A 27,395-nucleotide genomic window follows, 5' to 3' on the forward strand; every position below is an offset into this window, starting at 1 on the left:
CCCGCCCCGCCCGCCGCGGGGTCCCGCGCCGCCGCCGCCGCCGCCGCCGCCGCCGCCGCCCGGGCCTCGCTGCTCGGCGCGCCGCCGCTCTGGTGCCGGCGGTGCCTCCCCGCTGGCGGCGGGGCCCGGCCGCCGCGCCCGCGCCAGTGTGTGCGCAACAGGCGGGCGCCGGCGGAGCTGCGGGCGCCGGCGAAGGAGCGCGACCGGTGACCGAGAGGCCGGGGGCGGTGAGCGAGCGCCCGCCCGCCCGGGGCCGGGCATGTGCGGCGGGGCGGCGGGCAGGGCGCCCGGGCAAGGGCGTTTGAAGGAAACGTGAGGCGCGGCGGCGGCGGCATGGACGCGGCGCCGGGCCGGAGCCCCGAGCCGCCGGAGAAGCCGCCGGTGCTGGACGGGGAGGCGGCGAGGGCGCCCGCGGGGGCGGCGGGCGCGGACACGGCCTCGCCGGCGGCGGCGGAGCAGATCGTGGCGGAGGGCGAGGCGGCGGCGGCGGGCACGTTCGTGCAGCGGCAGCTCGGGGCCATGCTGCAGCCCGCCGTGAACAAGTTCTCGCTGCGCATGTTCGGCAGCCACCGGGCCGTGGAGATCGAGCGGCAGCGGGTGAAGTCGGCCGGCGCCTGGATCATCCACCCCTACAGCGACTTCAGGTGGGACCCGGGCCCCGCGCCCGCCCCGGCCCCGCCACCGCTGTCCGTGGTGCTGAGCGCGGCCCCGCCGCCGCCGCCCGTCGGGGCAACAAGTGACGGGCCCCGGGGCGCCGCCCCGGGCCGGGGAACGCGGCCGCCCCCCGCAGCCCGGCGAGCCCCCGCGGGGCACCGCCGCTGCCCGGGGCCGCGCAGCCCCTTCCCCAGGCTCTGCTCCCCGGCGTCGGCCCCGCGCAGGCAACTTTCTTCTGCCTCAGCCCCCCACGCGCCTCCGCGGCCCCGGGCCCTCGGGGCTCCCGCTGGGGTGGGGGCGGCCCCGCCGAACCGGGGACCTCCGCTGAACCGGCTCGGGGCGTGCGGCGGAGGCTGGGACTGCCTGACCGCCTCCTCGCACAGCCAACCCCCACCCCACCCCCCCGACCCCCACCCCACTCCCCCTTTTCTCGCTGCTGTTTTTAATTTCTTCGTCTGGCGAGGGGCCGCACCATCCCGACGGACCCCCGGGCTGCCCACAGAGCCTGCCCCGCACGGGCTCCATCCTGCCCCGCATGGGCTCCATCCCGCACGGGCTCCATCCCGCCCAGCATGGGCTCCATCCTGCCCACCACAGGCTCCAGCCCCCGGAGCTGGAGGAGGGCAGGGCACCCAGCGAGGAGCCGGGCCTGGCTGATGGTGTCACCGGGATCACAGGGAGAGCTCAGGGACAGATGATGTGGGAGGAACTGGGTGTCACGGGGATGTTGAGTCATATAGGGTGGGCTTTCTGTACGGGGGATGAAGCTGCCAGGCAGTCAGCTCCCACAGCAAGCTGTGACACCACTGATGTCCCCAGCCTGGCAAAGCACGCCAGAGCAGGGCCAACACCCGCCGCAGGTCCCCGGCACCTGTAGCCAGCTTCCCTCACTGCCGAGCCCCAACCTCTGCACACACCAGCTTCCCTGCGCTGCTCCAGCGCGATGCTGAGGGCTGCAAGCCCTCCAAGCCCTTTTCCCAGGGAAGCTGCCCCAAAGTTTGTGAGCCTGAGCGTGGCTGGAGTGGCTTGTGCAACCGGTGACACAAAGTGAGCTGGCAGGTAAACAGCCGGTGGGGATTACACTGGTGTTTATCACATTATGGGGCTACATAAACGCCATTGGGATCAGGGCCCCACGTGTTCGGCCTGACACAGTAAAGGACAGGGCCTGCCCTGCAGGGCTTAAGCCTAAATCTGAGCAGAGAGCTGGGGGGGCTCAGGCAGCAGCGGGGGCAGGCAGCGTCCCCGCTCAGTGTGTGCCATTCCCCGGGGCACAGCATGGGGCGGTGGGAGGTGACTGCTTGGCCAGGTCAGGCCCCTTCTGCTTTGGCTGGCGTTTGCTCGCCTGCCCCAGCAAACCTCAGACGTGGGCAAGAAGGTGTTAATTTCTGCGATGCTCCTGGGCCTTGCGCCCCCCCCCCTTCTCCCTGAAGGAGCCTTCAAGTAGTGCCATGACTTCTCTTCCCTCCTCTTCCCCGTCACCTGCAGAAAGCCCCGTGGCACCCGTGCCCACCCAGGACGCAGAGTGGGAAATGCCAGCAGGCCTCGTGTCACCTGCAAAGGCCAGTTTGCATCCACAAGGCACCAGGAGTGCCCCGAGGTCACCTTTGGAGATTTGGGCCAATACCTACAACCAGGGCTGGGGCTAATGGAGGCACCTGAAGGTGGCCTCGCTTTTCCAGGCACCCATAAAGACTTTGAGCAGGGAGCCTGGGAGCCCACCAAACTGTTGCAGGAGCTGTCACAAACCTTGAGAAGGCATTGCATGCGGTTTTCCTGAAGAATGAAAACATCCCAGCGACATTTGCATGTGAATGGGGATGCTGAATTTCAAGGCATAACTAAACACGGCTGCTGCCCGGGTGCCTCTTGGCATCTCCTCCGCAGCCCCCAAGCCTGTCAGCTCTCGGAGAAAGGAGATGGATTTGAGGGTCCTGCAGGCCCAGGGCTGTGTAGCTGGTGAGCAGCCCCTTTGGGGTTATACCTGCTCCTTCCCCCTTTTGCGAGGGGATGCCACTCGTCTGTCCTTGCTTGGCTGCTGCCTGGCTCACCTGTCCTACAATCCTGACAGCCTCCCCGGTCCCCAAGCCCCCTGGCTGCCCCAGGAGCCTGGCACTCAGTTTGCATAACCAGCAAAGCTTATTGTAAATCCCGCTAAGCCAGCCCGGGTGGTGAGCAGCAGATGACAGGGAGCTCCAGGGAGCAAAGCCCACGTCCTCTGAGTTTTCCTCAGGGCGGATGTCAAGTTTGGGGCGGGGAGATACGTGTGCATGCACTGTCATGCCACGAGGAGAGGGAGGAGCGACAGCCAAGCTCCTGGAGCTACAGCCCGCTGTGCCTGCGCACACAGGGTGGCATTTGCTCCCCCAGAGCCTTGGCCCTGCTCTGCCTCCAGAGCCGGTGCAGAATCGCTCCTCTCCACACACACGTGCTTGCATGTGTCCCGGTCAAGCAGCAGGGTCTTCGTCATGTGTGTGAGCAGGCACGTGTGTGTGTGCCCTGAGTGCCTGGCTCTCCACGATGTGATGGACTCTCTAACTTTGAACTCGGGTTTGCCTTTTAACCGGTTGTGTCCTGCCTCTCCCCACTTCTCCCTGCCCCGCTCCATCCCCTGTGCTCCCTCCCTGCAGGTTTTACTGGGACCTCATCATGCTGCTCCTGATGGTGGGGAATTTGATCATTCTGCCTGTGGGCATCACCTTCTTCAAGGATGAGAACACCCCTCCCTGGATCGTTTTCAATGTGCTTTCGGACACTTTCTTCTTGGCTGACCTGGTGCTGAACTTCCGGACAGGCATTGTGGTGGAGGACAACACAGAGATCATCCTTGACCCTCACACCATCAAAATGAAGTACTTGAAGAGCTGGTTCCTGGTTGACTTCATCTCCTCCATCCCTGTTGACTACATCTTTCTCATTGTTGACCTGGAGACCCAGGTGGATTCTGATGTCTACAAGACAGCCCGGGCCTTGCGCATCGTCCGCTTCACCAAGATCCTCAGCCTGCTGCGCCTGCTGCGCCTCTCACGCCTCATCCGCTACATCCACCAGTGGGAAGAGGTGAGAACCACTTGGGGGTCCAAGGTCAGGGTCTCAGGCCAGCTCAGGGATCCCTGGCTGTGGGGTACAGCCAGCTGAAGGGGAGGGGTTCAGAGGGCTGTTCTGGCCAAAGAGTTTCTCTTTAGCTCCTCTCCTGTCTCTTCCCCAGATCTTCCATATGACATACGACCTGGCCAGTGCTGTGGTGAGGATCTTCAACCTCATTGGCATGATGCTGCTGCTGTGTCACTGGGATGGCTGCCTGCAGTTCCTGGTGCCCATGCTGCAAGACTTCCCGCGGGACTGCTGGGTCTCCATGAACCAAATGGTGGTGAGTGCTCCGGGCACTACCTGGGAGAGGGGGGGCAGGTTGGGGGAGAGGAGAGGATTTGGTTACGCATGTCGTACTCTGAGGCTGGATCCATGTGCTGCGGAGCAGCGTCTCTCTGGCCACAGCCCTGCAACAGCAGTTTGGGTGAAGGGAATCTCTGCATCACCTTCCCTGCTCAGCCCATCGTGTCAGCGCAGCCAGGGGAATCCCTCGGGCCCTGCCAGGAGGGAACGGGGCAGGGGGGCTTCTGCCTCCTCCCCAGCACAGGGGCCGGTGCAGGCTCAGGGCTTTGCACAATCCCCAGTGCCTCCTCCTGGAGCAGAGCTCTGCACTTTGGGCTCGGACACATCAGAAACCTTTTTCTTGCTGGGGCTCTGGATTCCTTGGAGAGGGGGAACTGGAGTATTCATCCCAGCAGCTCCTTCCAGCAGAGCCCCCAGAACTGCTGTTCGCTTGTCTGCAGAACGACTCCTGGGGGAAGCAGTACTCGCACGCCCTGTTCAAGGCCATGAGCCACATGCTCTGCATTGGCTACGGTCAGCAGGCACCTGAGGGCATGACTGACGTCTGGCTTACGATGCTGAGCATGATCGTGGGGGCCACCTGCTACGCCATGTTCATCGGCCATGCCACCGCCCTCATCCAGTCTCTGGACTCGTCCCGGCGCCAGTACCAGGAGAAGGTCAGCAGGGTGGGGTAGGGAATGCCTGGGTACTTGGGAAAGACGCCGTGGCACGAGTGGGTCCAGCTCCAGAGCCAGCTCAGTGGCTCTGGAACCTGCAGATTCCTGCCCTGATCTATACCCTTGCCACTCACCTGGGGGGCAGGGTGTGTGTGTGTCAGGATGCCCGTATGGATAGAGACACCCCAGTCGTGATGCTGGGGTTCACCCTAGTGTAGTGAGGCCCTGTCCTGGCCTCTGCTTTGGGACCCTCTGCATCCTGAGTGCATGGGGGTCCCATCCTTGGCCTCAGAGGTGGCCTTTGGGACAGGGCCCTTGAGCGGGTGTGCCTGGATCCCAGCTCCAGCAGCAGATGCTTCTCACTGCCCAGGAGAGAGGAGGCCTTGGCTGGCTGTGCCACTGGCCTCCGGCACGTGCGGCTTGTTTCAGCGCAGCCCTGTGTGGCTCTGCCCTGTCCCCACAGTACAAGCAAGTGGAGCAGTACATGTCATTCCACAAGCTGCCTGGGGACACGCGCCAGCGCATCCATGAGTACTACGAGCACCGCTACCAGGGCAAGATGTTTGATGAGGAGAACATCCTGGGGGAGCTCAATGAGCCGCTCAAAGAGGTATGGGCAGGCACCCCAGTGCTGGGGACTTGAGGGAGTGGGGGCCAGTGCTTGCTGGGGTCAGGCTTGGTGATGTCTCTGCTGACCTGCTCCTCACCCCACAGGAGATCATCAACTTCAACTGCCGCAACCTGGTGGCCAACATGCCCCTGTTTGCTAACGCAGACCCCAACTTTGTGACGGCCATGCTGACCAAGCTGCGCTTTGAGGTCTTCCAGCCTGGGGACTTCATCATCCGTGAGGGCACCGTAGGCAAAAAGATGTACTTCATCCAGCACGGGGTGGTCAGCATCCTCACCAAGGGCAACAAGGAGACAAAGCTGTCTGATGGCTCCTACTTTGGGGGTGAGGCTGGGCTGGGACACCTGGAGAGCAGAGGGGAGTGCGAGCTGTTTGGGGGGCAGGAGCTGGGGCATCGTGATATTTCTGCCTGCTGCACCCTCTGCCCATCCCCTCTTGCCCATCGGCATCCCCATCGCACTGGGCTCAGCAGTCCGCCGCGCCTGTTCTGACAGGGGACCTTGTCCAGCAAACAGAATCAGAGGGACCAGCAGGCAGAGCCCTGAATTCTGGCTGGCTTGGGCAGGGGGGGCATCCACCCACCCCCACCGCTGGCTGGAGAGGAGGGTGGCATAGAGCAGAGCATCTGAGCCAGTGTATAGGCTACAAGCACAGGTTTGGGAGAGGAGCGGGCTGGGCAATCACAGCAGTCGCACCCAGGGGTGTCTCCATGGTCAGGGGAGGGAGGAAGAGGCTGTGCCTGGCTGCGGGCACGGCCGTGGCTGTCCACACTCCCAGGTCTGCCCCACCTCACGGGTCATGCCCTGCTTCTGTGCAGGCTGTGTGAGTGCCGGGAGGTCCTGTCCCCGCTCTGGCTGCTGTTGTCTGGGGAAGCTGTTGGGAACGGGATGGATGGCTGCATCACCCTGACACCCATATCTGTCTCCCTGCAGAGATCTGCCTGCTGACGCGGGGCAGGCGGACAGCCAGTGTGCGAGCTGACACCTACTGCCGCCTCTACTCTTTGTCAGTGGATAATTTCAATGAGGTGCTGGAGGAGTATCCCATGATGCGCAGGGCCTTTGAGACGGTGGCCATGGACCGGCTGGACCGCATAGGTGAGGAGCACCCTCTGGGCCCAGCACAGCTGCCTCTGTGCCATGGCACCCCAGCCCTGTGGGTGATGGCATCACACACTCCATGGTGATGGCATCCCAGACTTCACGGTCATGGCACCCCAGCCTGATGGATGCCCAGTAATGAGGATGAGGGGGAGCACAGGGAAGGAGCCTGCCCCCAGGCTCCCTCTTTCTTCCCAGGAAATAGCTGGAGAATGCTGTATGACAGACTTCCCAGGGGGCTGTCGCCTTACCACCCCCACCACCCCCCCCCCGTTTATACTGTCTGGCACTGGCCAGCTGCTTGTCCTCACCCCCCATTGCCTGTGGAGAACAAGCAGGACCACAGCCCCCAGCCTGGAGCCTTTGGAACCAGGATTCCTCGATTTTGTCCCTGTTTCTCCTTCTGCTGCAGCCTAGACCCTCCCCAGGGTGTTGCTTCCCTTTGGCACCAGTGAGGTTTTACTTCCCTTCGCCGCTGCCACCCTGCCCTCCCCAGTGCCCCTGAGAGCCAGTGCTCCCAGGGTGGGTGACACTGCTGCCTCCTTCCAGGGAAGAAGAACTCCATTTTGCTCCGCAAGCGAGCCGAACACAGCTCGGGGCCCATGAACAATGAGATGATCCAGCAGATCGTGAAGCACGACCAGGACATGGCTCACAACATCCAGGACCTGCAGCAGATGGCGATGGGCCGGGAGCTGAGCGGCAAGCCGGTGATCTGGGAGCCGCTGGTGCACGCGCCCCTGCAGACGGCTGCTGCGACCACCAACGTGGCCATTGCCTTGACCCACCAGCACAGCCTGCAGGCCCACATCTTCCTGCCGCCCTCCTCCATCTCCAGTCCGCTCTCTCCTGAGGCCACCCTGCTCACCAAGCAGGTGCGCAGGTCCCAGCCCAGCCTGGGGGGCTCCCGGCCCTCCTCCATGAGCTCCCCATCGGGGGCGCAGTCCCACCTCCAGACGCCCACCGCTGGTTCACCTTCCTCCCCCATGGTGCAGTCCCAGGCACCCCTGGAGAGCGGGGGGCAGAGACCGAGCGCTGGGGCACCGCGCATGGCGCAGAAGGGGGAGCCGCCAGCAGCAGCCAAGCAGCCCCTCGCCGGCCCCCAGCCCCAGCTCTCCAAGTCCCGCGGCGCCTCAGTCTCCACCTCCCTGCTGCAGCAAGCAGCGGGGGCTCCATCCCCCAGCTCGGAGCAGGCGCTGCCGTCGGGGAGAACACTCCACTACAGCCTGTCCCGAGCCACCGGCTCCCACATCTCTCTTCTGATGCAGCCTCAGCAGCTGGTGAAGCACAGGAGCATCCAGGGCTTGCCAGTGGGGCGGCTCACCCACGATGTCCGGCTCCTCTCCGCCTCCCAGCCTTCCCTTCCCAATAAAGTGGCCCAGCAAGCTGATGTGGGCTCCTTGCAGCAGGGCAGGAAATCTGCCGGGAACCTGGCCCGCAGATCCTCTCCCTCAGTAGCCGGACTCCTTGCCAAGCCATGTCCGGCGATGCCAGGCCAGCCAGCACACTCGCAGCAGATGCCTTCAGGATCGCTGGCGCAACCCAGCCGCTCCGTGGCGGGAACATCCAGCCCGCAGTCCCCGGTCTCCACGTCCCGGCAGGCAGCAGGTCCCCCCCGCAAGGGCTCCGTGGCCTTCAGCCCCGAGGTGGAAACAGGGAAGCCCAAACTCCCATCAAACATGTGAGTCCCCGGCGGCACCCGTGCGCAGGCAGGAGGGACCCAGCACCCCGGCGGCGGAGGCGGGAGAGGCAGAGCACCTGGTGAAGGACCCCAGCCCCAGCTGCGTCGGAGGGCAGGCGAGGTGAGGGGCAGCACCCGGGGCCATGGGCTGGCTGCTGCGGGCATGGGGGCACAGCAGGGACGGGTACGGGGCAGCGCCAGAGCTGGTCCAGCTGGATGAGGAGGGGGCTCTTCTGACTGCCCCAAGGAGGGGACCCTGCCCAGGCTCTCCCCTCCTTGCTCCACCACCATCGGTCCTGAGCCCTGCTCTCCTCCTGGAGGCAACAGGATGGGTCAGAGCCCTCACCCAAATGCCAGCCGCCCTGGGGAGCCTGGCTCCCCGCAGCTGCTCCGCGGGGGCCAGACCCTCGCGCCCCACAGCCTCCCCCTGGGGCCAGTGCTGGCAGCTCCTCTGTTTTCCTCTCTCACCGCCGCACGCCCACCTTGATCCCCAGCAAGCTCTGCCCAGCACCTTCGCTTTTTGGGGGAGGAGAAAGGGGCAGCCCCCCGGGACCCACAGCTGAGATTTGGGGGGGCTGGAGCCCACGGTGGGGGTCTCCCTGGAAAGAGAGCGTGGGTACCCAGGGGCAGCAGGGGCCAGGTCCCCCCTCCCTGAGGCCCTGGCAGGTCCTGTGGGCTGTGGTGCCAGGACCTTGGAGGGGTATGGGACAGGGTCCCCCAGTGTGCCGAGTGCCGAGTGGGGGAGCCGGGGTCAGAAGCGTCTCCCACTGAGCAGCCCCCAGGTGGCTCTCCCAGCTTGGGGGAGCATCTTGCCTCAGAGGTGCTCGGTCCCCCTGGGGTTGGGATGTGCCTCTGGGCAGGGCTGTGCCCCACACCTGGGTGCTGTGGCCTGGACCCTCACCATGCTCTGGCAAAGGGGGCAGCCTGGGGCGGGGGGGGGGGGCAGCCCAAGGGTGACCCCACTGCCTGCGGCTCTGGGAGATGCTCAGAGGGGGCAGCCCAGGGGTGACCCCACTGCCTGCGGCTCTGGGAGATGCTCAGAGGGGGCAGCCCAAGGGTGACCCCACTGCCTGCGGCTCTGGGAGATGCTCAGAGGGGGCAGCCCAGGGGTGACCCCACTGCCTGCGGCTCCAGGAGATGCTCAGCGTGGGCTCTGCTCCCCCCTGCCCTGCATTGCGGTCCTGTTTCCAGACTGCCTGGAGATGCCGGTCACCAGTGCCACAGAGAGCAAAAGGTTGTCACAAAGAGTTGCCAACCTGGGCAGCGCCTGGGTGATGTGCGAGGCCGTGGGGCTGCCTCCCCTTGCCCTCCTGGGTCTCCTTGTGGGAAGGCAGCAGCCCGGGGTCCCCGCAGCCGACCCACATTGCCCCTCCAGAGCCAGTAGTCAGCAATGTGTGTTCGAATCGTGGCTCTGCCGAGCAGCTGAGCCCTGCTTACAGTGTCGCTTTGGGCCAACCGTGTTAACAGTCCTGGTTAGAGTAGTGTCCCCTCCCAACCCTGCCGCGCTGTGCAAGCTGCTTCCCACTCCCGGAGTCAGGACCCGTGGCTTGTAGTCATGCTCTGGGGCTTGGCTGCCGCTGCGCGGGGCCCGCCAGACCCCCGGTGCAGCAGGTGAGGGTCTTGTTCCATGCGGTACTTCTCAAAGTGAAGTCTTCAGTTCTCCCCCTTCGTGTTTTGGGATGTCGGGACCAGTCCAGACTGCAGGGCTGCTCGGGGAGCCCAGCCTGCGGGGCACAAGCGTGTCCGGCAGAGGAGATGTCCAACACTGCCTTTTTTTTTTTTCACAGACTTCAACTCCCCTTCCCCACCCGCCCCCACGTCCCGCTCCATCCCCATGGTCCGTGTCTCCCCTGCAGCCCCTCGGGAAGGGGTCTGCAGCTGGGCCGCATAGTCAGACATTCCCGGGCTGTGTTTACACTGCGTGATGTAGATGTTTTAGCCGTCATCCTAGGTGTCCCCTGCAGAGCCTGTGGGCCAGCTCGGACGGCACCGCACGGCTCTGCTTCTGCCAGCTCACCACCGGTGCTGCCCGCGCTGCAGCCCCGTGGCAGGAGCCAGAGCCACCCTGTGCTCCGGTCGCCGCCGTGGCAGACCCCTTCCACGAGCCACGGTGGCCCCAGCGCCCCATCCCAGTGGGGAGGCAAGAGGGGGCGGCCGGAGGGGCCGGGGATGCCGGCCGCGCGCGTGTCTCCGCAGCGTGCGTGGGCGCAAGTCTAGCCACCAAAGACCACGATCCTTCACTCTTGCACTCACGGCAGTCGATGTACAGAGCTTGTAGTTTTCATATCGCAGAGAATTTAAAAGCGTTTTTTTATTTTTGGTTGTTGTACATAATGGATTTAAATAATAAAGAGAGATTCTGAGCTGGTCTGGGGGAGTCTCCTTCGGCGCTGGCCGCCGGCACTCCCAGCACCCTGCCTACAGGGATGGGACAGGTCAGGGGGCCACACTGCTGACCCCCTCCTGATTAAAAGCCGGATCTGATCCCGGCCCTCTGCAGAGGCAGGAGCATCCGGAGCATCCTTGGCTTCGCAGGCAAGGGGCCTCTCCCCAGCCTCACCAAGCCGGCCAGCACAGTGGGAGCCCAAAGGCAACCGGTCCCCTCCTGCCCACCCCTGTCCCTTTAGGCTCCGGGGAGATTAATGTTTAATCTTTGGTTATTTTCCCCTTCCATCTCCCTTCCCTTTATTAACCAGCGGGGAGGGGGAGGTTCGGTACTGCCTGATTGCAGAGCAGGCTCTAGGCATTAACTAGATTAAATGAAGGTCAGGCAGCATGAGACGGGCTGGGGTGCTCCTGCCACGGCAGCTGGGGCGCTCGCTGCGCACAGCCCCAAGCGGCACTGCGGCACAGCTCTGGGGGCACAGCTGCCCCCCCAGCACCATGGGCATGGCATGGGCCGGGTGCGAGCAGAGGGGGCCACCCCGCTGTGTCCCCCCACCAGCAGCCCCACCCGGGGGGCTACATCGCTGGGGCAGCCCCTGCCCGCAGGGCACCGGTGGCGGCCCCACCGGCAGCAAGAATTAGGCTCTGTGACACATGGTGAGATCAGAGCTGATTAACGGTTTCTTTCTAATTTGATTATTTTAGATTACACCAAAGTCAGCCCTGATTAAGAGCGCATGTTGGCTAACAGTTCCCTGTCCCAGCATCCTGGGCCTGGCTCTGCCGGGCTAGCGAGCCGCCTGGCCAGCCAGCTACCCAGCCAGCGAGCCACCCAGCTGGCCAGCCATGCAGCAGAGCACACGAGGCTGCTGGACACAAAAGGAGCATTTTCTTGGAAATACAATCCCAGCCTGCATGTGTGATGCCCGGCCACGATTCGCCCCCTGCCCGCAGTGCCCGGCTGCTCGGGCAGTGATGCGGCCGGCGCTGGGGAGGGGGCAAAGGCAGCTGGGGCTGCCGCAGGGCAGAGCAGCCCCCACGCTGGGGTGGGGGACATAGCTTAGCGCTGGGGCCGGCAGCCTGGCCCCCCGCTCTGCGAGGGCACCCAGCCGCAGCATGGGGGGATTCTGCCCAAGCCCCCGTGTCCTGGCTGCGGCAATGGCGGGTGGAGGATTTAGCAGGCAACAAGGCAGAGATTAATTAAACCGGGTTTAACTGAGATTAGAGGATTAGGGTGGATAAACGAGAGATTGCCAATCAGCAGCCTGGGCACGGGAATGGAGCTGGGAGGCCCCCGCAGAGCTGCGCCCACCCCACGAGTCCTTGGCCCAGTGGGGTGACAGCTGCGGGGATGGCGGGGTGCCAGGGACCCCCGGCACCCAGGGTCTCACCCACACGCAGCAGCATGTGCTGCCCCCCCTTCACCACCCGCCCTGGCATCTGCCTCCCCATTACCCCGCAGTGTCCCGTTCCCCCGCACAGCACCCCTGCACCCCCCGCTCCCCTGCACCCCCAGCTGCACAGCACCCCCATTACCCTGCACAGAACTCCTGCACCCCCCAGCTACACAGCACCCTTGCATCCCCATTACACTGCACAGCACCCCAGTACCCCCCCGCTGCACAGCACCCTCATCACATTGCCCAGCATCCCTGCACCCCATACCCTGCACAGCACCCCTGCACCCTATACCCCGCACAGCACCCCCCAGCTGCACAGCACCCCATCAAGTTGTACAGCACCCCCGCCGCACAGCACCCCTGCACCCCATACCCCGCACAGCACCCCTGCACCCCCTGCCCCGCACAGCACCCCCATCCACCGCGTAGCACCGCCCCGCGCCCCCGCCGCGCCCCGCCCCGCCGCGCCCCCGCGCCCCGCCAGGCGCTGGTTCCATTCGCCCTCTCGGCCAATCCGCCCGCTCAGCCCCGCCCCCCCCGCGCTCCTACTGGCTCAGCTCCCTTGGGCTCATCCTCATACGATGGAGCGGGCCAATGAGCGCGGGCGCCAGCCCTAGCCCGCGGCCGGCTCCGCCCCCGCGCGGGGCACGCCGGGAGCCGCAGTCCGGCGTCGGCGAGATGGCGCCTGCCCCCGCGGGCCCGCACTACGCGCCCCGGCGGGCCCCGCGGCCAGGCGGGGCGGGGCGGCGGGGCCCGGGGCGGAGCGGCGGCCTGGGGTGCCCGCGGTGCCCGGGGCACTGCGCGGCAGCGGCGGCAGGGCCGCGCTCTCGGTCACCATGAGCGGCAGCGGGGCGCGGGGCGCGGCGGCCGAGCGGGAGGAGTTCCTGGCCTTCTTCCCCCAGATCGTCCGCGACCTGACGGAGGGTGGCCTGCGGCACCCGGAGGTTGGCGACGCCGTGGCCCGGCTGAAGGAGGTGAGGGCGGCCCCGGCGGTCAGGGCCCGGCGGGGGGCCCGGGGCCGCCCGCTGCACGCTGCTCTCTGCCCGCAGGTGCTGGAGTACAACGCGCCGGGCGGGAAGTGCAACCGCGGGCTGACGGTGCTGGCGGCCTTCCACGAGCTGGCGGCCCCGGAGCAGCGGGACCCCGAGAGCCTCCGCTGCGCCCTGGCCGTCGGCTGGTGCATCGAGCTGGTGAGCACCGGGGCGGCCGGGGGCCCGCGGGGGTGTGCCAGGTGGCCCCCGCCCCCTGACCCGGTCTCCTGCAGTTCCAGGCCTTTTTCTTGGTGGCCGACGACATCATGGATGCATCCCTCACACGCCGGGGGCAGCTCTGCTGGTACAAGAAGGTGAGGGCGGTCAGGAGGCCCCTGAGTGTGGGGGGAGTGCAAGGGGGGTGTCCTGTGGGGTCAGGGTGTTTTGTGACACCTCCCTGCCCTCCCGCTGCAGGAGGGGATCGGGCTGGATGCCATCAACGATGCCTTCCTCCTTGAGTCGTCCGTCTACAGGCTGCTGAAGAAGTACTGCGGGGAGCGCCCCTACTACCTGCACCTGCTGGAGCTCTTCTTGCACGTGAGCCTGGCCCCTGCACCCCCTTCCCACAGAATTCCCTTTGGGTCATCTCTGGATCTTGGATGGCATGTGGATCTCTTTCCGTTCCTTAAGTTCCTGGGCATCCTGCCAGACATGCCACCCTTCCTTCAGACTCTGAGAGGAGCCAAAATGGATGGGTCTTGGGTTTGGGATTGTCACTGCGCTGGTGGGACTTCCCTGGGGGACTGTGAATAAAGCCTTTTTTCCTTCTTCAGACTGGCTACCAGACTGAGCTCGGGCAGATGCTGGACCTCATCACTGCTCCTGTTTCCCGGGTGGATTTGAATCGCTTCAGTGAGCAGAGGTAAAGACACGGAAGGGCACAGAGATGCCAGCCCCGCTGTGGCCGGGCGGCTCTGCTTGCAGTCCCTTCCAGGCTCTGTAAGAGAGACAACGGCTTGCTGAAACGCTGCTGTTGCCTCCCAGGCTTTGCAGGGCAAGCCTTGCTCGCGCTGGCAGAGCGTGGGGGCTGGTTTGGAGGGAGATGCTGCTCTTCTCCTGCTGGCCCTGAGCTGCAGAGCCCTGATGGGAGGGGAAGGCCTGGGCTTTGTCACCGAGCGTGGTTCCTCTGCCACAGGTATAAGGCAATTGTTAAGTACAAGACGGCATTCTACTCCTTCTACCTGCCTGTGGCTGCTGCCATGTACATGGTGAGTTTTATAGAAACAGCCTCAGGAGGGGCCTAACCTTCCTGAGGTATGAGGCTGAGGAGGAAGGCAGGGGGTTTGGGAGACTGGAGCAGTGATGGTGGAAGGCAGGGACTGGAAGGCTTTATTTCTTCCCCCCCTCCTCAGACTGGTATTGACAGTAAGGAGGAGCACGACAATGCCAAAGCGATCTTGCTGGAGATGGGTGAATTCTTTCAGATCCAGGTAAGAGATGGCTCTCTGTCCCTCAGTGCTTTTGCAGGACGCTGGTTGTGGTGCTCACCTGTTGCCATCTTTGTCCAGGATGATTACCTGGACTGCTATGGGGACCCGGAGCTGACGGGGAAGGTTGGCACTGATATCCAGGACAACAAGTGCAGCTGGCTGGTGGTGGAGTGTTTGCGTCGGGTCACACCAGACCAGAGGCAGATCCTGGAGGTAATGCCACCAGGCTTGCTGTCCCCTGCAAGGGGGGAGAGGTGGTGTGGGCTCCCCTCCTGAGGGTGGGGTGTGGAGGGAGCGTAGTGCCCTAAGGTACACCTGAAAAGCCACCTGCCACCCTGCGTAGCTGCGCTGTGCCGCTGCCTGCCTGGGAGGAGGGTCGGGGGTTGTGGTTAGTAGGAGGAGACAATGAGAAGGTGACTCCTGCTACTCTTCGAGCAAGCGGCTCTGGCAGCGGCTTCCACCTGACTTGTTCTGGTGTTTTCTCAGGAGAACTATGGCTGTAAGGAGCCCGAGAAGGTGGCAAAGGTGAAGGAGCTCTACGATACCCTGGGCATGAGGGCTGCTTTTCAGGAGTACGAGGAGAAGAGCTATCAGCGCCTGCAGGAACTGATCGAAAAGCACGCCAACCGCCTGCCCAGGGAGATCTTCCTTGGCTTAGCTCGGAAGATTTACAAGCGGCAGAAGTGATGGTGGGCCTGGCTTGGGACGGAGAGGGCCCGGGGGGCGGTTTGCCCCCTTGCCTGGAGCTGTTCCCTGCCCGCCCCGCCCCCGCGGGTCTCCTGCCCTGGGCAGGGGTCCGGGTGCAGCTTGTGGTCGGTGTGATGGGGCTGGGGGGCTGTAGGTCACCGCCAGCCTTTGTGTCAATAAACATAAGTTATTGCGGGTGCGTCGCTGCCGGGTGTTGCGGGGGCCGGGGCGGGAGGTGGTGCCAGCCCCGCGGCGGTCCCGGGGGCGGTCCGGGCCGCAGCACCGCCCCTGCTGGCTCCCGGGAGGGGCGGACCGGGGCGGCTCCCGGGCGGGGCGGCGGCGGCGGCGGGGCTGGGGCTCCTCCCTCCCGGCAGCCGCATTCGCCGCCGCAGCGCGACGAGGTGAGCGGGGCGGGGGGGGGGCCCGGCGGGCGGAGGGGAAGGGGCGGCTGCACCCCCGCCTCATCGCGGGGCCGGGGTGCCCGGTCGCTGCCCGTGGCCGGGGGGGGGGGGGGGGGGGCGGGGGCGCGGCCGCCAGCCCTGCGGCGCGCTGCTGGGCCCGGTCCGGGGGTCTCCTCGCCCTTCGGCCGCCCGCCCCGGCTGAGGCTTCACGGGCGTTTTCTCCTGAACGGCACCTGGGAGATGCTCCCGGGGCTGGCGCCCGGCAGAGGGGATCCAGCCCCGGAGCCCCTCGCAGCGCTCGGGGTGCAGCCGGCAGAAGCCCCCCCCCGCCCCGGCCGGGCAGCCCCGAGCGTGGCAGGGCGCCGTGGGGCAGCCCCCCCCGCTGGGCACGTTCCCGGCTGCGAGCCCCCCCGGCCCTGGCGCTGCTCCGGGCGGCTGCTGCAAGGTCACTGCTGTCCCCTCGCCCTGCCCTGTGCCTCGGTGGGTCTGCGCTGCCGCCGCCCCCCCGCCGACTGAAGGGTGTCTGGTGTTTGCAGGGGGCTGCATGGTCTGAGGGGAGCTGGGGGGCTCTCGGAGGAGCCCCGGCACGACCAGCGAGGCAGCATCATGCTGGCTCCGAAGAAAGGCCTGCTGTGCAACCTCAACCACATCCATCTGCAGCACATCTCCCTGGGGCTGCACCTCTCCCGGCACCCGGAGCTGCAGGAGACCTCGGGCTCCATGGGTGGAGAAGACCAGACTGGCTGCAGCGCCTGCCCGCAGAACTGCGAGCAGGTGGATGCCAATTCCAACAATCCCTCCTTGAAATGCCGGTGCTGCGCATCCCATACCCAGCAGCCGGTGACGTTGGGTCTCCAGAACCAGGTGGCTCAAGAGGATTTCCCCTGCCTGCATGCTGGGGAGGAGGTGGCTTCCCCTTGTGATCTGGCCTCCTCCTCCTCCTCCTCCTCTGTCAGTAGCTGCTCGGATTTCAGCTTGGATGACTCCCCGGTCTCTGTGTACTGCAAGGAGTTCCCCAGAGAAGAGTCCCAGTCCCCCCAAAATCAGCCCGTCGTCGTTCCCACAGAAGACACCCGGGATGGCGGGTCGCTGGCTGACCAGGGTGGTACATGTGATGGAAGAGATGCCAACCTCAACCCCCTGGCACTCCAGAGACCTGGCACCCTGGCCAGAGAGAGCCCGGACAGCCTCTGCAGTGGCAGCTCCCTCGACTTCCAGTGCGATGAGACCTCTCCCAGCGTGGCAGTGCAGGAGACCACCAGCACCTGCGCTGACCTAGACCCTAACTGCAACCCCCTCCCTGCCCCTGGCGCTGCGCCTGCGGCACCACCTGCGCCAGGGCGGTGGGATCCCGCTGGGAGCAGGGCTCCTGAGCCACGGCCCCGGGCTGGCAGCCTCCCCCCACCCGTGCCCCCCCGGCCCCGCAGGCGGCTGCAGGTTCTCAGCGGGCACCGAGCAGAGCAGCCGCCCCTGCCCGCACGGCTGCCGGAGCCCGGCGCCAGTGACCTCTGCAGGGATGCTGGCAAGAAGACCATCACCTCCTTCCATGAGCTCGCCCAGAAGAGGAAGAGGAACGCCGCCGGGCCTGCTCTTGCCCAGGCCAGGGCTGACCGGAGCGACTGGCTGATCGTATTCTCGCCCGACACGGAGCTGCCCCCCGCCAGCGAGCTGCTCTCGGGGGCCACGGGCCAGGAGCCAGCCCAGCCCCAGCACGACTGGCCGGCGCGACCCCCCAGCTCGCAGCAGAGGGAGGTGACGACGTTCAAGGAGCTGCGGTACCGCAGTGCCGCCAAGGCCAAGGGCCACCCCGGGGGCGAGCGGGCAGAGCCGGCGGCGCCTCAGCACCCCTCTGCGCCCCTCGAGATGGCCGCGGGCGGTGGCGGCTCGGGCTGGCTGCCCCCCGCGCCCCTGGGGGGACAGGTGCTGGCACCTACGGACAGCCACCAGCTGAAGAGGAGGAGGTCCCCGCCTGCGCTGCAGCCCATTGCGGAGGGACAGCCGGGGGACACGGAGGACGGGGGGCTGCCGCCACGGAGCTGCCTTCCAGGAGGGACTGGGCTGGGCTCTGCCCGCGACGCGGGGACCCCGGTTTGGAGGCTCGGGGACCCCGGTGGAGACCCCTGGGTGCCAGGGACGGTGCTGAGAGGAGACGAGCCCTGCAAGGAGGGTAAGGGTCGGGGTGCCCTGCGGGGTGGGTGTGGGGCTGTCACCCCCGGGGGGCTGCGGGCCGGGGGGTGCGTGCGGCAGCTGCGGGTGAGCCGGCATGAATGGAGCCCTGGGGCGTGCTGTGCGGGGGGGCGCCCGAACCCGGGGGGCACATGGCCTGGGGGTGCGGGGGGCTGTGGCCAAGCACAGGCAGGGCACACGGGCCGGGGGCTGCGGCCAGGCTGGGGGGGGGCGCACGGGCGGGGGGGTATGGCCGGGGGGTGCTGGGGGTGCGGCCGAGCCGGGGGGGGAACACATCGGCCGGAGGGTGCCGGGGGCTGCGGCCCCCGGAGCTGCCCCGGTCGTTCCCTCCCTGGCCGCGGCCGGGCCGGCCCCGCCGAGGCGGCACCTCCCCCGCCCCCCCCGCCGCCCTCGCCCTGCCCCCGGGCCCGGCTGGGCCCTGCCCCTTCCCGGGGCTGCCCCGGGCCCGGCCCCGCCCGCTGCCCTCGGCTCGCCGCGGCCCCATGGGCGAGCGCGGCCCGGCCGGGCCCGGCCCCGGCGCTGCCTGCGGTGAGTGCGGCCGGTGACGGGGCGGGCGCAGCCTGGGCCTCCCGCAGCACCGGGCCCCGGGCCGCGCCCCCCGGCCCCGCCGCCTCCCGGCCCCGCCGCCCTGACCCCGCCGCCCCGCTGTCTCCAGCCAGGCCCTCGCCGCCCGCCGCGGGAGCCGCCCTGGGCCCGGCCCGGCCCGGCGGGGGCAGCACGGAGGGAGCCCGCCGGCCCCGCGCAGAGCAGAAGAAAGGTAACGGCCCCCCGGGGGCGGACCGGACCGGACCGGACTGGACACCCCACCGGGAGCGGAGCGGGCAGCGCCCCGGGACGGGAGCGGGCACGCCCCTGGGAGGGGACCGGGCAGCCCCCCCGGTACCGGGCAGCCCCCTCGGCAGCGGGCAGCCCCCGGTCCGGCCCCGCCGCCGGGGGACCCCGGGGGGGGAGGGGCAGGGGCGGGCAGCGCCGCCGGGCCCTCGACAGATGGTGCTGTGGGTCTGGGGATCGGGGCCGCCCCGGCGTCCTGCAGCATCCTGGCCTTGTCCCCTTGGAAACGGCGGGTCCTTCATCCCTGCAGGTTCCCATGGCAACAGCCTGGGATGCTCCGGCACCCTGCGCCTGCCCGCTCCTCCCCGGCTCCTCCAGCCTCAGCGTGCGGAGCTGCCGCTCGCTGTAGCCGTGGCCGGTGCGGTGCCGGCAGCCCCGCGCCCGTGGGTCGGTGCCGCGCTGACACCTCCTTCCCTTCTGTCGCCCCGCAGCACTGCTGGTCGCCGTCAGCGTCGCCGTGGATAAGATCATCGCCCACTTCAGCACTGCACGGAACCTGGTGCAGAAGGTGGGGGTCTGGGCCGAGGATCTGCCCGGGCGGGGTGGGCAGGGGCGAGGGCACGCTGTGTGGGCCTTGGGAGCTCCAGCAGGAGCATCCCACCACCCCTCCCTGCCGGCTCGGGGTCAGGTGCTGCTGTTCCCCTCCTTCCTCAGGCGCAGCTGGGCGACAGCCGGCTCAGCCCAGATGTGGGTTATCTGCTGCTGCACACCCTCTGCCCTGCGCTCTATGCCTTGGTGGAGGACGGGCTGAAGCCGTTCCAGAAGGATGTTATCACAGGCCAGAGGAAGAATTCCCCCTGGAGCGTGGTGGAAGCCTCTGTGAAGATGGGTCAGTGTGAGGAACCTGCTCCTGGAGAGGCTGGCATCTCCTTCTCCAGCCTGGGCTGGGGGAGGATGCGCGCCCCGAGCCGTGACTGCCTGTGCTGTGTGTTCCGCAGGCCCCAACAGCCGCTCTCTCCACTCCCTGTGCTGGCACGTGGCCGGGCTGGCCCCCCTTGGCAGCACCAGGCAGAAGTTTCATGCCTTCGTCCTCGGCCTTTTGAAGTGAGTATTGGCCCCGGCTGTCCTTGCCGCTGTGGCAGGTCGCAGGAGCTGCAGCAGCTCTGACGTGGGTTCCCTTGGCCTTGTTTTAGCACTAAGCAGCTGGAGCTGTGGATCTCTCACCTGCAGAGGAGCCCAGGTAAGGACACGGTGCCCAGAAACTCCCCACCCAAGCCCTCTCCTGCTTGCCAGGCTGATAATCCCACACCTGTTCCGCCCCCCCAGTGCTTGGCTGGGATTTCTGTGGTGGAGAAGGGCATCGTTTTCTGTGGGGCAGCTTCAGCACAGACAGCTCTCAGCAGAAGCTTGCCTCACCTGTCAGGGCAGACCAGCTGGCCCGGGGAGGGCGCGTGGGCCAGGGCAGCGCGTTTTGCAGCCGTCCGTATCTCCTAGGTGTGATCTCTGTGCTGTACTCACCCATGGCCTTCTTCGCCCTGAGCCAAGGCCCCTTTCCCCACCTCGCTGATGAACTGCTGCTGCTCATCCAGCCCCTCTCGGTGCTGACTTTCCACCTTGACCTGCTCTTTGAACACCACCACCTCTCCGTGGATGTAAGACCCTTGTCCCGTCAGCTGGAGTCCCCTCTGTCTCCTGCCCGTCGCTCTGCTCGGGCTCGAGGGGCTGTGCAGCCTGCCCTGGAGGGGCAAAGCAGCGCTGCAGGGGCGAGCCTGGGCAATGAGACCCCCCCCGATACTCTGGGGAGGGCAGAAGGTGGCACAAGGTCCCAGTTGCCAGCAGCCGTGCGTGGGCTGCTCCCGGCCCCTCAGGTGGGGGCTGCCTTGCAGCAGACCTTCCAGCACGTGCTGCGCTGGGGCGACCAGCTCAGTCGCACTTTCCTGGGAGCAGACAGCTCCCCGGAGACCCACAGGCCCGCGGTAGGCCCTGGGGGGGCTGGGGCTGGCCTCGGTGGCTGGTGGGGCCAGCTGAGCCAGGCCTCCAGGGTTTACGCCGCTCCTAGCAAGGAAAAGTTCCCCTTTGTCTGGTGGACAAAGCTGCGGACGGCTGCGGGGGATTCCAGCCCCGGCCAGGCTGTGCGACCCCAAACGTCCGTGAATGAGCCTCGAGGCACGGAGCTGCAGCTCCTTCAGACCAAAGCTGTCCCTCAACTCTCCGGTCCCAAGCCCACCAGCAGCGCTGACACCTCCGGCACCTCTTCCCCTGAAGACCTCGTCCTGCCTGCTGGAGCTGCAGCACCCACCAAGCCAGATGATCCTGTTGCCGGAGAGAAACCCCTGGCTGTTGCCCCAGAGCCTGGTGCGAATCGGAGCCGGGTGGCACCTTCTGACCTGGAGGCGGCAGGTGGTCCCCCCGGCCCCAGCAAGGGCGGCTGGCTGGGCCGGCTCTTTGGAGCCAGCAGCCCCTCTGCCAGGAGCTTCCCTGCTGGTCCTGTCACCGTCTCCACCAGATCCAGGTAAGACCCAGCCTGGGCAGGCGGGGGGGGAAGCGGCGTGTGCTGAGGAAGGGGTTTTCTCCCTGGCAGTGGAGGGAGAACGTCCGTGGGGCTGGCCGGCCTCACGGGGTGTCTTGTCCTGCCCCTTATCCACACAAATGCGGCGCTCCGGGGCTTAGCGCGTGTCCCACCTGCTCCGGCCCTGTGTCCCATCCATCCCTTAGAGCAGCGGGAGCTCGTGGTGGAGGCTCGGTGGTGCCTGGTGGTGCCCTTGTCAGCTCCCAGGTCACCAGCACGGTCTGAGCAGGATTTCCAGAGGGGCCTGTGGCTTCCTTTGCTTTGTGGCAGGAGACCTTCTAGCTGGCTGTCCCCCAGCGCGCGTGTGCTGGCTGTGGCGGTGAAGGGGCTGGCCTCCGAGAAGACCCACGCTCAGGAGCAGCCAGCGAGGATCGTGCCCGACTCGGCCCAGCCCCGCAGGTGATGCAGGGCACGGGGTGCTTGGGGCTGGGGGCTGGTGGTGGACGCTCCTGGGTGGGGGCTGTTCCCAGACAGCCCTGAGGGACACGCTTGCGTCGCTCGCTGGTGCCGACTTGCACCCAGACTGCTCCCCTCGGGATTCCCCATCTGCTGAGCTGTGGGTGAACCTCTGTCTCTGCCTAGCTGTGCTCAGTTGTTTTCCCAGACATTTTTTGGGGGAATTTTGAGCGTTTTCTTTCTCTTGCGTGCTTTCTGGATTTGTAGTGGCTTGTTTGGAGCAACCCTGTGGCAGCTCTGACCAAAGTGTCAGGAAAGCCGCGGTGGTCCGGCATCTGTCCGAGCAAGCCCAGGGGGCGAATGGTGGGGCCATGCCGTGCTCGCTGGCTCTGGTTCCCTCCTGCCCAGGCCTCGCCGCCGTGTCTGCGCCGGAGCCGCTCTTGTTCCGTGGCTGCTCCCGGGGGCTGCTCGGTGGGACGGTTTTGGTGATGTGGCTTCTTGGTCATGTCCACTGGCAGCTCTGCCTGGGGTCGCCGGCCCCACACTGGGCATCAGCACCTGCCCCGCGCCCCGTGGGGGCCCCGCTCGGTGGTACCTGGGGTCCCGGGCGGCCGGTCTGCGACGGTGCTTGTTGTGCAGGGCAGTGCGGGCACTCTGCGACCACACGGGCACCGCCGATGGTCACCTCAGCTTCCAGAAAGGGGACATCCTGCAGCTGCTCTCTACCGTGGATGAAGACTGGATCTGCTGCTGCCATGGAAACAGCACTGGCCTAGTTCCTGTCGGTTACACATCCCTGATTTTGTGAGGAGGCGGAGGAGACCTGAGGAAGCGGCTGTGCTTGCTGAAACAGGTGCCACCTCCGGGAAGGACCATCTCCTGCTGCCTCTTCACCGCCTTTGGGGCTTCACCACATTTGGGGCTTCACCGCCTTTGGGGCTTCACCACCCTGGGGCTGGCAGTTCTGCAGGGGACGCTGCCCTGGTGCCCGTCGCTGCTGTTGTTTGCATGACGTTACCGTCTGCCGCGGGTGCGTCCCCCGAGCCACCGCCGTGCCCGTCCCCGCAGACCTGCTGGCACTTCACCGCGGCTCCCGCTCGGGAGCTGCTCTCGCTCGTGTTTCCTCAGCTGCTGCCCACGCCTGTGCCGGGAGGGAAGGGTCCTGTCCCTGCGTGGTACCACAGCCCTGTATGTCGTCTCCTTGCCGTTGTGTCTTGCCACCGCCGCCACCTCCACGTGCCCTGCTCTGCCCTGTGGCCAGGGCTGGTGGCCCGGGCCGGCCCCAGCACTCTGTAAATACTTGCAACCACAGGAATGAGCTTATTCCAGAGGAAAAAAGCTGGGAATAAAGGTTGTGACTCACGTGCCGCTGTGTGTGAATGGATCATGGTGGCCGGGGGGGGCTGGCAGTGGCCACGTGGCCCGTCCCTGTGTGGGTGGCCCGGGCTGCTGCTGCGTCTTTGGCCAGTAAATGCTCTTGCGGGGGGAGCCGGGGCCGTGCCGGTGCTCAGCACTGGGCACAGCACCACCCGGTACCAGCCATGGGGAGCCAGAAATCACCCTGGGGAAGTGTCGGGGTGGGAGCTGCGCGGCACCGGGGGAGGTTTGTGTTATGTGGTTATTTCAGTTAAACTGATCTTTTTACCAAGACACAGGCTTTCCGTAGGGACTGGATGCCTTGTATTTTTTTTTCCAAGTTTTTCTTATTGCTTGTGACCATAGATCCCGCTGGTTGCATTTCGTACTGGGTGCCCCAGTAAAAGGGAACCATGGGCATACTGGAATAGCCAGCGAAGGGCCACAAGGCAACAGCAGCTCGCCTTGGCGGCAGCCTTTGCACCAGTGCTCTCTCCTACGGCCCCAGTTCATCCTCCAGCTCCCACTGGCTTCTGCTCCGAGGAGAGAGCCGCTCTCCTGGTCTGTTCCTCTTTTCATTTCTCTCCCTGGAATTTTTACTCTCAGACGAGGGACGTTATATCTTAATGGGAGTGTTAGTTGGCTTGTCTTAAGTAGGTTTGATTGAATTCCACAGCTGCCTCTGGACTCTGAAATGGGGTCAAGTTGGCAGGAGATGAATCCAGGTGCTTTTTCAAATTATTTCAATAATAAAAATCCCTACTGCAATCCTTGGCGTGGTACCTCTAGTTTAAAAAGAACAAGTGTGTGAGTCAAACAGGGCAGGTTTAATGCCCACAGGTTCAGGCGAGGAAATGGAAAAAGGCAAATTAAAAGGGGATGGGGGTGGGCATCAAGAAGCCACTTCATTCCTGGGTGCCCAACGCAGAGTTACCAAACTGACTCCCAGAAACTGCTTTGGAACCCAAGGAAGTTTAAACCCTGAAGGATTTGCCAGACTGTCTTGGATCTCCTTGGTGCCACCCTTGAGAGGGGACGGGAGGGAGCATCAGGCTGGCGAAGCCCCGGCAAAGCTGAAGGGGCACAACCTTCCCCAGGTCTGTGTTCCTCACGTCCCGCTGTGGGATGAGGGGACGTGATGGGGCTCACGAACGCCCCTCAGCCTCTCACACTTACCTGCCTTTCTGCTACCGGAGGGGTCTGTGCGACGTGCGGCCGCCTGCCGCCAGCCGTGCCCACGCGCTGCCATGGAGAGATGCCGACAGAACCGCAGCCGCTGTCTGTGCGGGCAGGGAGCAATCCCCTGGGTACCGGAGTTACGTGCTGGCAACAGGCACGGGATGTGTAGATTTACTGGTTCACGTAATGACCTGCCATTCTCTACCCGCCGTCCCCCCCCCCCCCCCGACTACCCAAGAGCGGCCATCTGTGCCGACACTCCCGCCTGCACCGCTGCCATCACCCCTCCTGCCAAGGTCTGACCGGGGGAACCAGCAGCAGCAAATTAAATCCTCGCAAGATGCCATCACCCGTCGGGCGGTTTGAAAGAGGCAGGACAACAGCCCTGGAAAAGCGGCTGCAAGAGTCAGGACACAACAGGAGCGGCTGAGACAGAGGCAAGAAAAGAAAAGAGAATCAAAGCCATGTCAAAGAAAACCCCACAAGTCATCGATAGGAAAAGATTTTCCATTTAATACTAGACTCTCTCAGGATTGAGATGCAGGCTTTTTATGCAATTACATCCAATGTTAAAATTGGTAATACATAATTTACAAAGATTAACATCAAAACAATGATCTATTTAGATATGCTTTGTAAAAAGGAAATATATTAGCAGCATTTATTTTCAGCAATCACACAGCCTACACCCATGCAGACTAAGAGTTCATATCTATTTGCAATAATGTAGTGCTTCCTGGTCTTAAAACAGCGATCCTGGTGACACACTGGTCTTCTCATTATTATAAAATAACCGAAAAATAAAAAAAGTCATTAATTTCTACACCAGTAAGAAAAACAATTCTTTGCACTTACCTAACATTTGATTGTCTAAAAAACATTTTGTTTAGTCTTTCAACAAAAGAAAGATAAAATGACAGAGCTAGTGTCTCGCTTCTGTACGCACTTTATTTTTTAAAAACTTTTTTAGTGTTTAACACCATTTGAGACAATGATTTCTGTTTTAAACTAAATGAGACAACTCAAGATTTTGGACATGCGATATTCCTACTACACGCACGAGTATTTTATACTCAGGGTTCCTGGTACTGTACAGTGCTTCTCTACAGTAAGAAAATATTCCAAACTATTTTCTTATTTCTTTTTTTTTTTTAATAAAATATTTTTTCTCAAAGGGTTTTTTCCTTTCTTTTTTTTTTTTTCTTTTTAAATCAACACATAAAAGTTAATGGAATGAGTCATGTTCCACTAAGAGTAAAATAATTATAATAATAACAAGAATGTACATTAGGACAAGCTTGGTCCATTAAAAAGGAACATGTAACTACTGTATTGCTTTACATCCACGCAGCAGATATATACAACTTGGCACATTAAAAACTGGTTTTCTTATAAGAACATCTAAAACAGGACTGTATATGCATATGTACGTCTGAAAGACAAAAAAGCAAAGCCATTTTAAAGGGGCAGCGTATGCTGACCACCCCCTCCCTTTGCCACAGCCTGGCCCTGGCCCGGAGACAGGCGACAGCGTCGTGGCTCCGCGCGGGGAAGGTCGTCGGGGGCGGCACAGGGGGTCCTGCGGCAGCACCGGCTCCTGGAACGCTACAGCAGTCGCAACCTCATGCAGTGAGAAATCAGTGCCTCGGCTGTTGCTTTCGGGAATAATACTTTTCATCAGGGCAGAGAGAGAGGGCGGTGCGAGATACACTGTCTCTTAATTTAAGAGACGGACATTTTAAGCTGTACAACCAGAACACAAGAATAGTGTTAGCAGTTGATATATTCTACAGTTCACAACAAATACTCGCTCTGAATACTGCTTGACGGTTCATGTAGTGAAGGTTTCCTTTTTTTTTTTTTGTTTTTTTTCCTTTTTCTTTTTAACAGATTTTAATTTGCACAACACACTAGACACACAAGAACCACAGCTTATCAAAAAAACCAACAGCAATGGGGTTGTCAGGATTTGACTTGCTTTATAAAATTTCTCTGCAGAAAAAAGTGAAAAAAATCACACCCCGCTCCCTCCCCCCTCTACGACGCAGAACAAGTGCCTCAACCAGCCAACTCCTGCTTTGCTCCAAGGTGACTTTGGAAGTTTCTCCTTGTCACAGACCAAAGGTACATGTGTGCACTGGCCGTTCCACGGTGAACCTTTCGCACGTTTGGGTACGTTTCTCTCTTCTTGGAACTTGTGCAAATCAGAGGCCACAACTTCAGGGCAGCCTTTAACTTTAAGCCACTGGGCCTTCACCCTCCCATCTGGATTTCATTCACTGGCATGGACCATGGTGGTGCCAACAGTATCTTCTACAATCACAGGTTAATTGGTGAACATGGGGAACATTCTCATCAGAGAAAGTCAGTCCTTATCCTTCTTACCTCCCCATTTTTTAATTTTTTTTTTTTTTATTTTTTTCCTCTGAGTGGGAATATCAAGCAAAAATAAATTAAATTTGACCATCCTGGACAATAACCACGAGGTTTTTCTCAGTACCTAACATCAATACAAGGCACGCCCAACAACACACACACCATAAGAGCACTGCAGAGCAGGGCAGGGCAACCTGCCAACCCAGACATCTAAGTGCTAACTGTTTGTATATTTGTCAGTTTTCTGCTGCCCTCTTTTCCTTGGCTGGTACGGAGGAAGTTGGGCTCCTGCCCTCAGTCCTCAGCAGACCTTGTAGCAGACTCCAGACCACAGCTTGCTCTCGTGGCGTCACTTCCTGAAGCTGCTCTCTGGGATGGTGAGCGTGCGCCGCCTCAGTTTTCTTCCTGATCCTTCCTCCAGCAAGTAAGTGACATCAATAGCTGCAACAGACCACAGCCTTTTGGTAAAAGAAGGCGAAACCAGTAACAGTTTCCCCGTTCCCCTATTCACGGTTCTTTCCAGGATGCTTCCACCCATCGTGTTATTCAAAACAAGGCAACCTGAGCTGAGCATCAGGTGCTGAGCAACCTGATTTAAGTCTGAAGTTAGCCCTGCTTTGAGTCATGTTTGGGACAGATGACCTCCAAAGGTCCTTCCAACCTAAATTATTCTACAAGTCCATGATTATTTTGCACTAACTCCCAGAACATGGAAGAGACCGGACAGAGCTCAGCCTAGGCTTTAATTAAAAGCAGAGACATACTCAACCAGTGCAACCACCGTACCCTTATTCTACACAGAAGTTACTTAGAACCCAATGGAAAGCTCATTAAAGGTCAAAAAAGACTTTCCAGATTCTCTTCAGTCTTTCTTTGCCTGTCTGTTAGATTTCTCAGTTGTGAACACAGACTGGTGTGTGGGGGGGAATCTGTCTCCAGTAAAGTTTTTGTGGTTACTAAAAATGTTATACAAAACGCAGCGTCAGTCAAAAGATGCTTCATTTGGATTTAGTGGAAATTGCTACTGTTGCAAAAGAAAACGCTGCTCCAAAGAAAACTAACTATTAATGATGTCCACTAGCGAGAAATTCAGACAAAAACATTTATTT

The 27,395-nt window shown here is 63.1% G+C and overlaps 4 protein-coding genes across 8 annotated transcripts in view; 3 read left to right on the forward strand and 1 right to left on the reverse strand.

Moving 5' to 3' along the window:
• Nucleotides 1-26: 26 nt before the first annotated feature.
• Nucleotides 27-10,486, forward strand: HCN3 (hyperpolarization activated cyclic nucleotide gated potassium channel 3). Of its 2 annotated transcripts, XR_008729886.1 has the most exons (9): nt 27-644; nt 3,285-3,714; nt 3,863-4,024; nt 4,488-4,706; nt 5,170-5,316; nt 5,421-5,661; nt 6,270-6,434; nt 6,987-8,239; nt 9,906-10,486. XR_008729886.1 is itself a non-coding variant. In XM_055696638.1 (8 exons), exons 1-8 carry the CDS (start codon nt 334-336, stop codon nt 8,120-8,122), a joined length of 2,811 nt encoding a protein of 936 aa, XP_055552613.1. In that variant the 5' UTR covers nt 27-333; the 3' UTR covers nt 8,123-10,486. The 2 variants fall into 2 exon arrangements, 1 of the variants encoding a protein (XP_055552613.1); XM_055696638.1 differs by having other exon boundaries at nt 6,987-10,486.
• A 2,092-nt stretch (nt 10,487-12,578) lies between these two features.
• FDPS (farnesyl diphosphate synthase) lies at nt 12,579-15,247 on the forward strand. The gene is made up of 9 exons (XM_055696793.1): nt 12,579-12,877; nt 12,953-13,093; nt 13,168-13,248; nt 13,349-13,471; nt 13,708-13,796; nt 14,070-14,142; nt 14,287-14,364; nt 14,443-14,577; nt 14,851-15,247. The coding sequence occupies exons 1-9, from the start codon at nt 12,740-12,742 to the stop codon at nt 15,049-15,051; spliced, it is 1,059 nt and encodes a 352-aa protein (XP_055552768.1). The 5' UTR covers nt 12,579-12,739; the 3' UTR covers nt 15,052-15,247.
• Nucleotides 15,248-15,377: 130 nt separating this feature from the next.
• RUSC1 (RUN and SH3 domain containing 1) lies at nt 15,378-22,735 on the forward strand. Its single transcript, XM_055696619.1, has 10 exons — nt 15,378-15,452; nt 15,989-17,619; nt 18,295-18,396; nt 18,902-18,978; nt 19,125-19,299; nt 19,409-19,514; nt 19,604-19,650; nt 19,905-20,922; nt 21,250-21,378; nt 22,015-22,735. Exons 2-10 carry the CDS (start codon nt 16,059-16,061, stop codon nt 22,181-22,183), a joined length of 3,384 nt encoding a protein of 1,127 aa, XP_055552594.1. The 5' UTR covers nt 15,378-15,452; nt 15,989-16,058; the 3' UTR covers nt 22,184-22,735.
• A 1,664-nt stretch (nt 22,736-24,399) lies between these two features.
• Nucleotides 24,400-27,395, reverse strand: part of ASH1L (ASH1 like histone lysine methyltransferase) — a 64,226-nt gene continuing 61,230 nt past the window's right edge. For all 4 annotated transcript variants that reach the window (XM_055696552.1, XM_055696551.1, XM_055696549.1 and 1 more), the window contains exon 28: nt 24,400-26,727. In XM_055696552.1, coding sequence (XP_055552527.1) covers nt 26,636-26,727 — 92 coding nt within the window. In that variant the 3' untranslated portion in view covers nt 24,400-26,635. The remainder of the gene's footprint in view (nt 26,728-27,395) is intronic.

The sequence above is a fragment of the Falco cherrug genome, chromosome 19, assembly GCF_023634085.1.
Source record: "Falco cherrug isolate bFalChe1 chromosome 19, bFalChe1.pri, whole genome shotgun sequence".
Classification (NCBI taxonomy): domain Eukaryota; kingdom Metazoa; phylum Chordata; class Aves; order Falconiformes; family Falconidae; genus Falco; species Falco cherrug.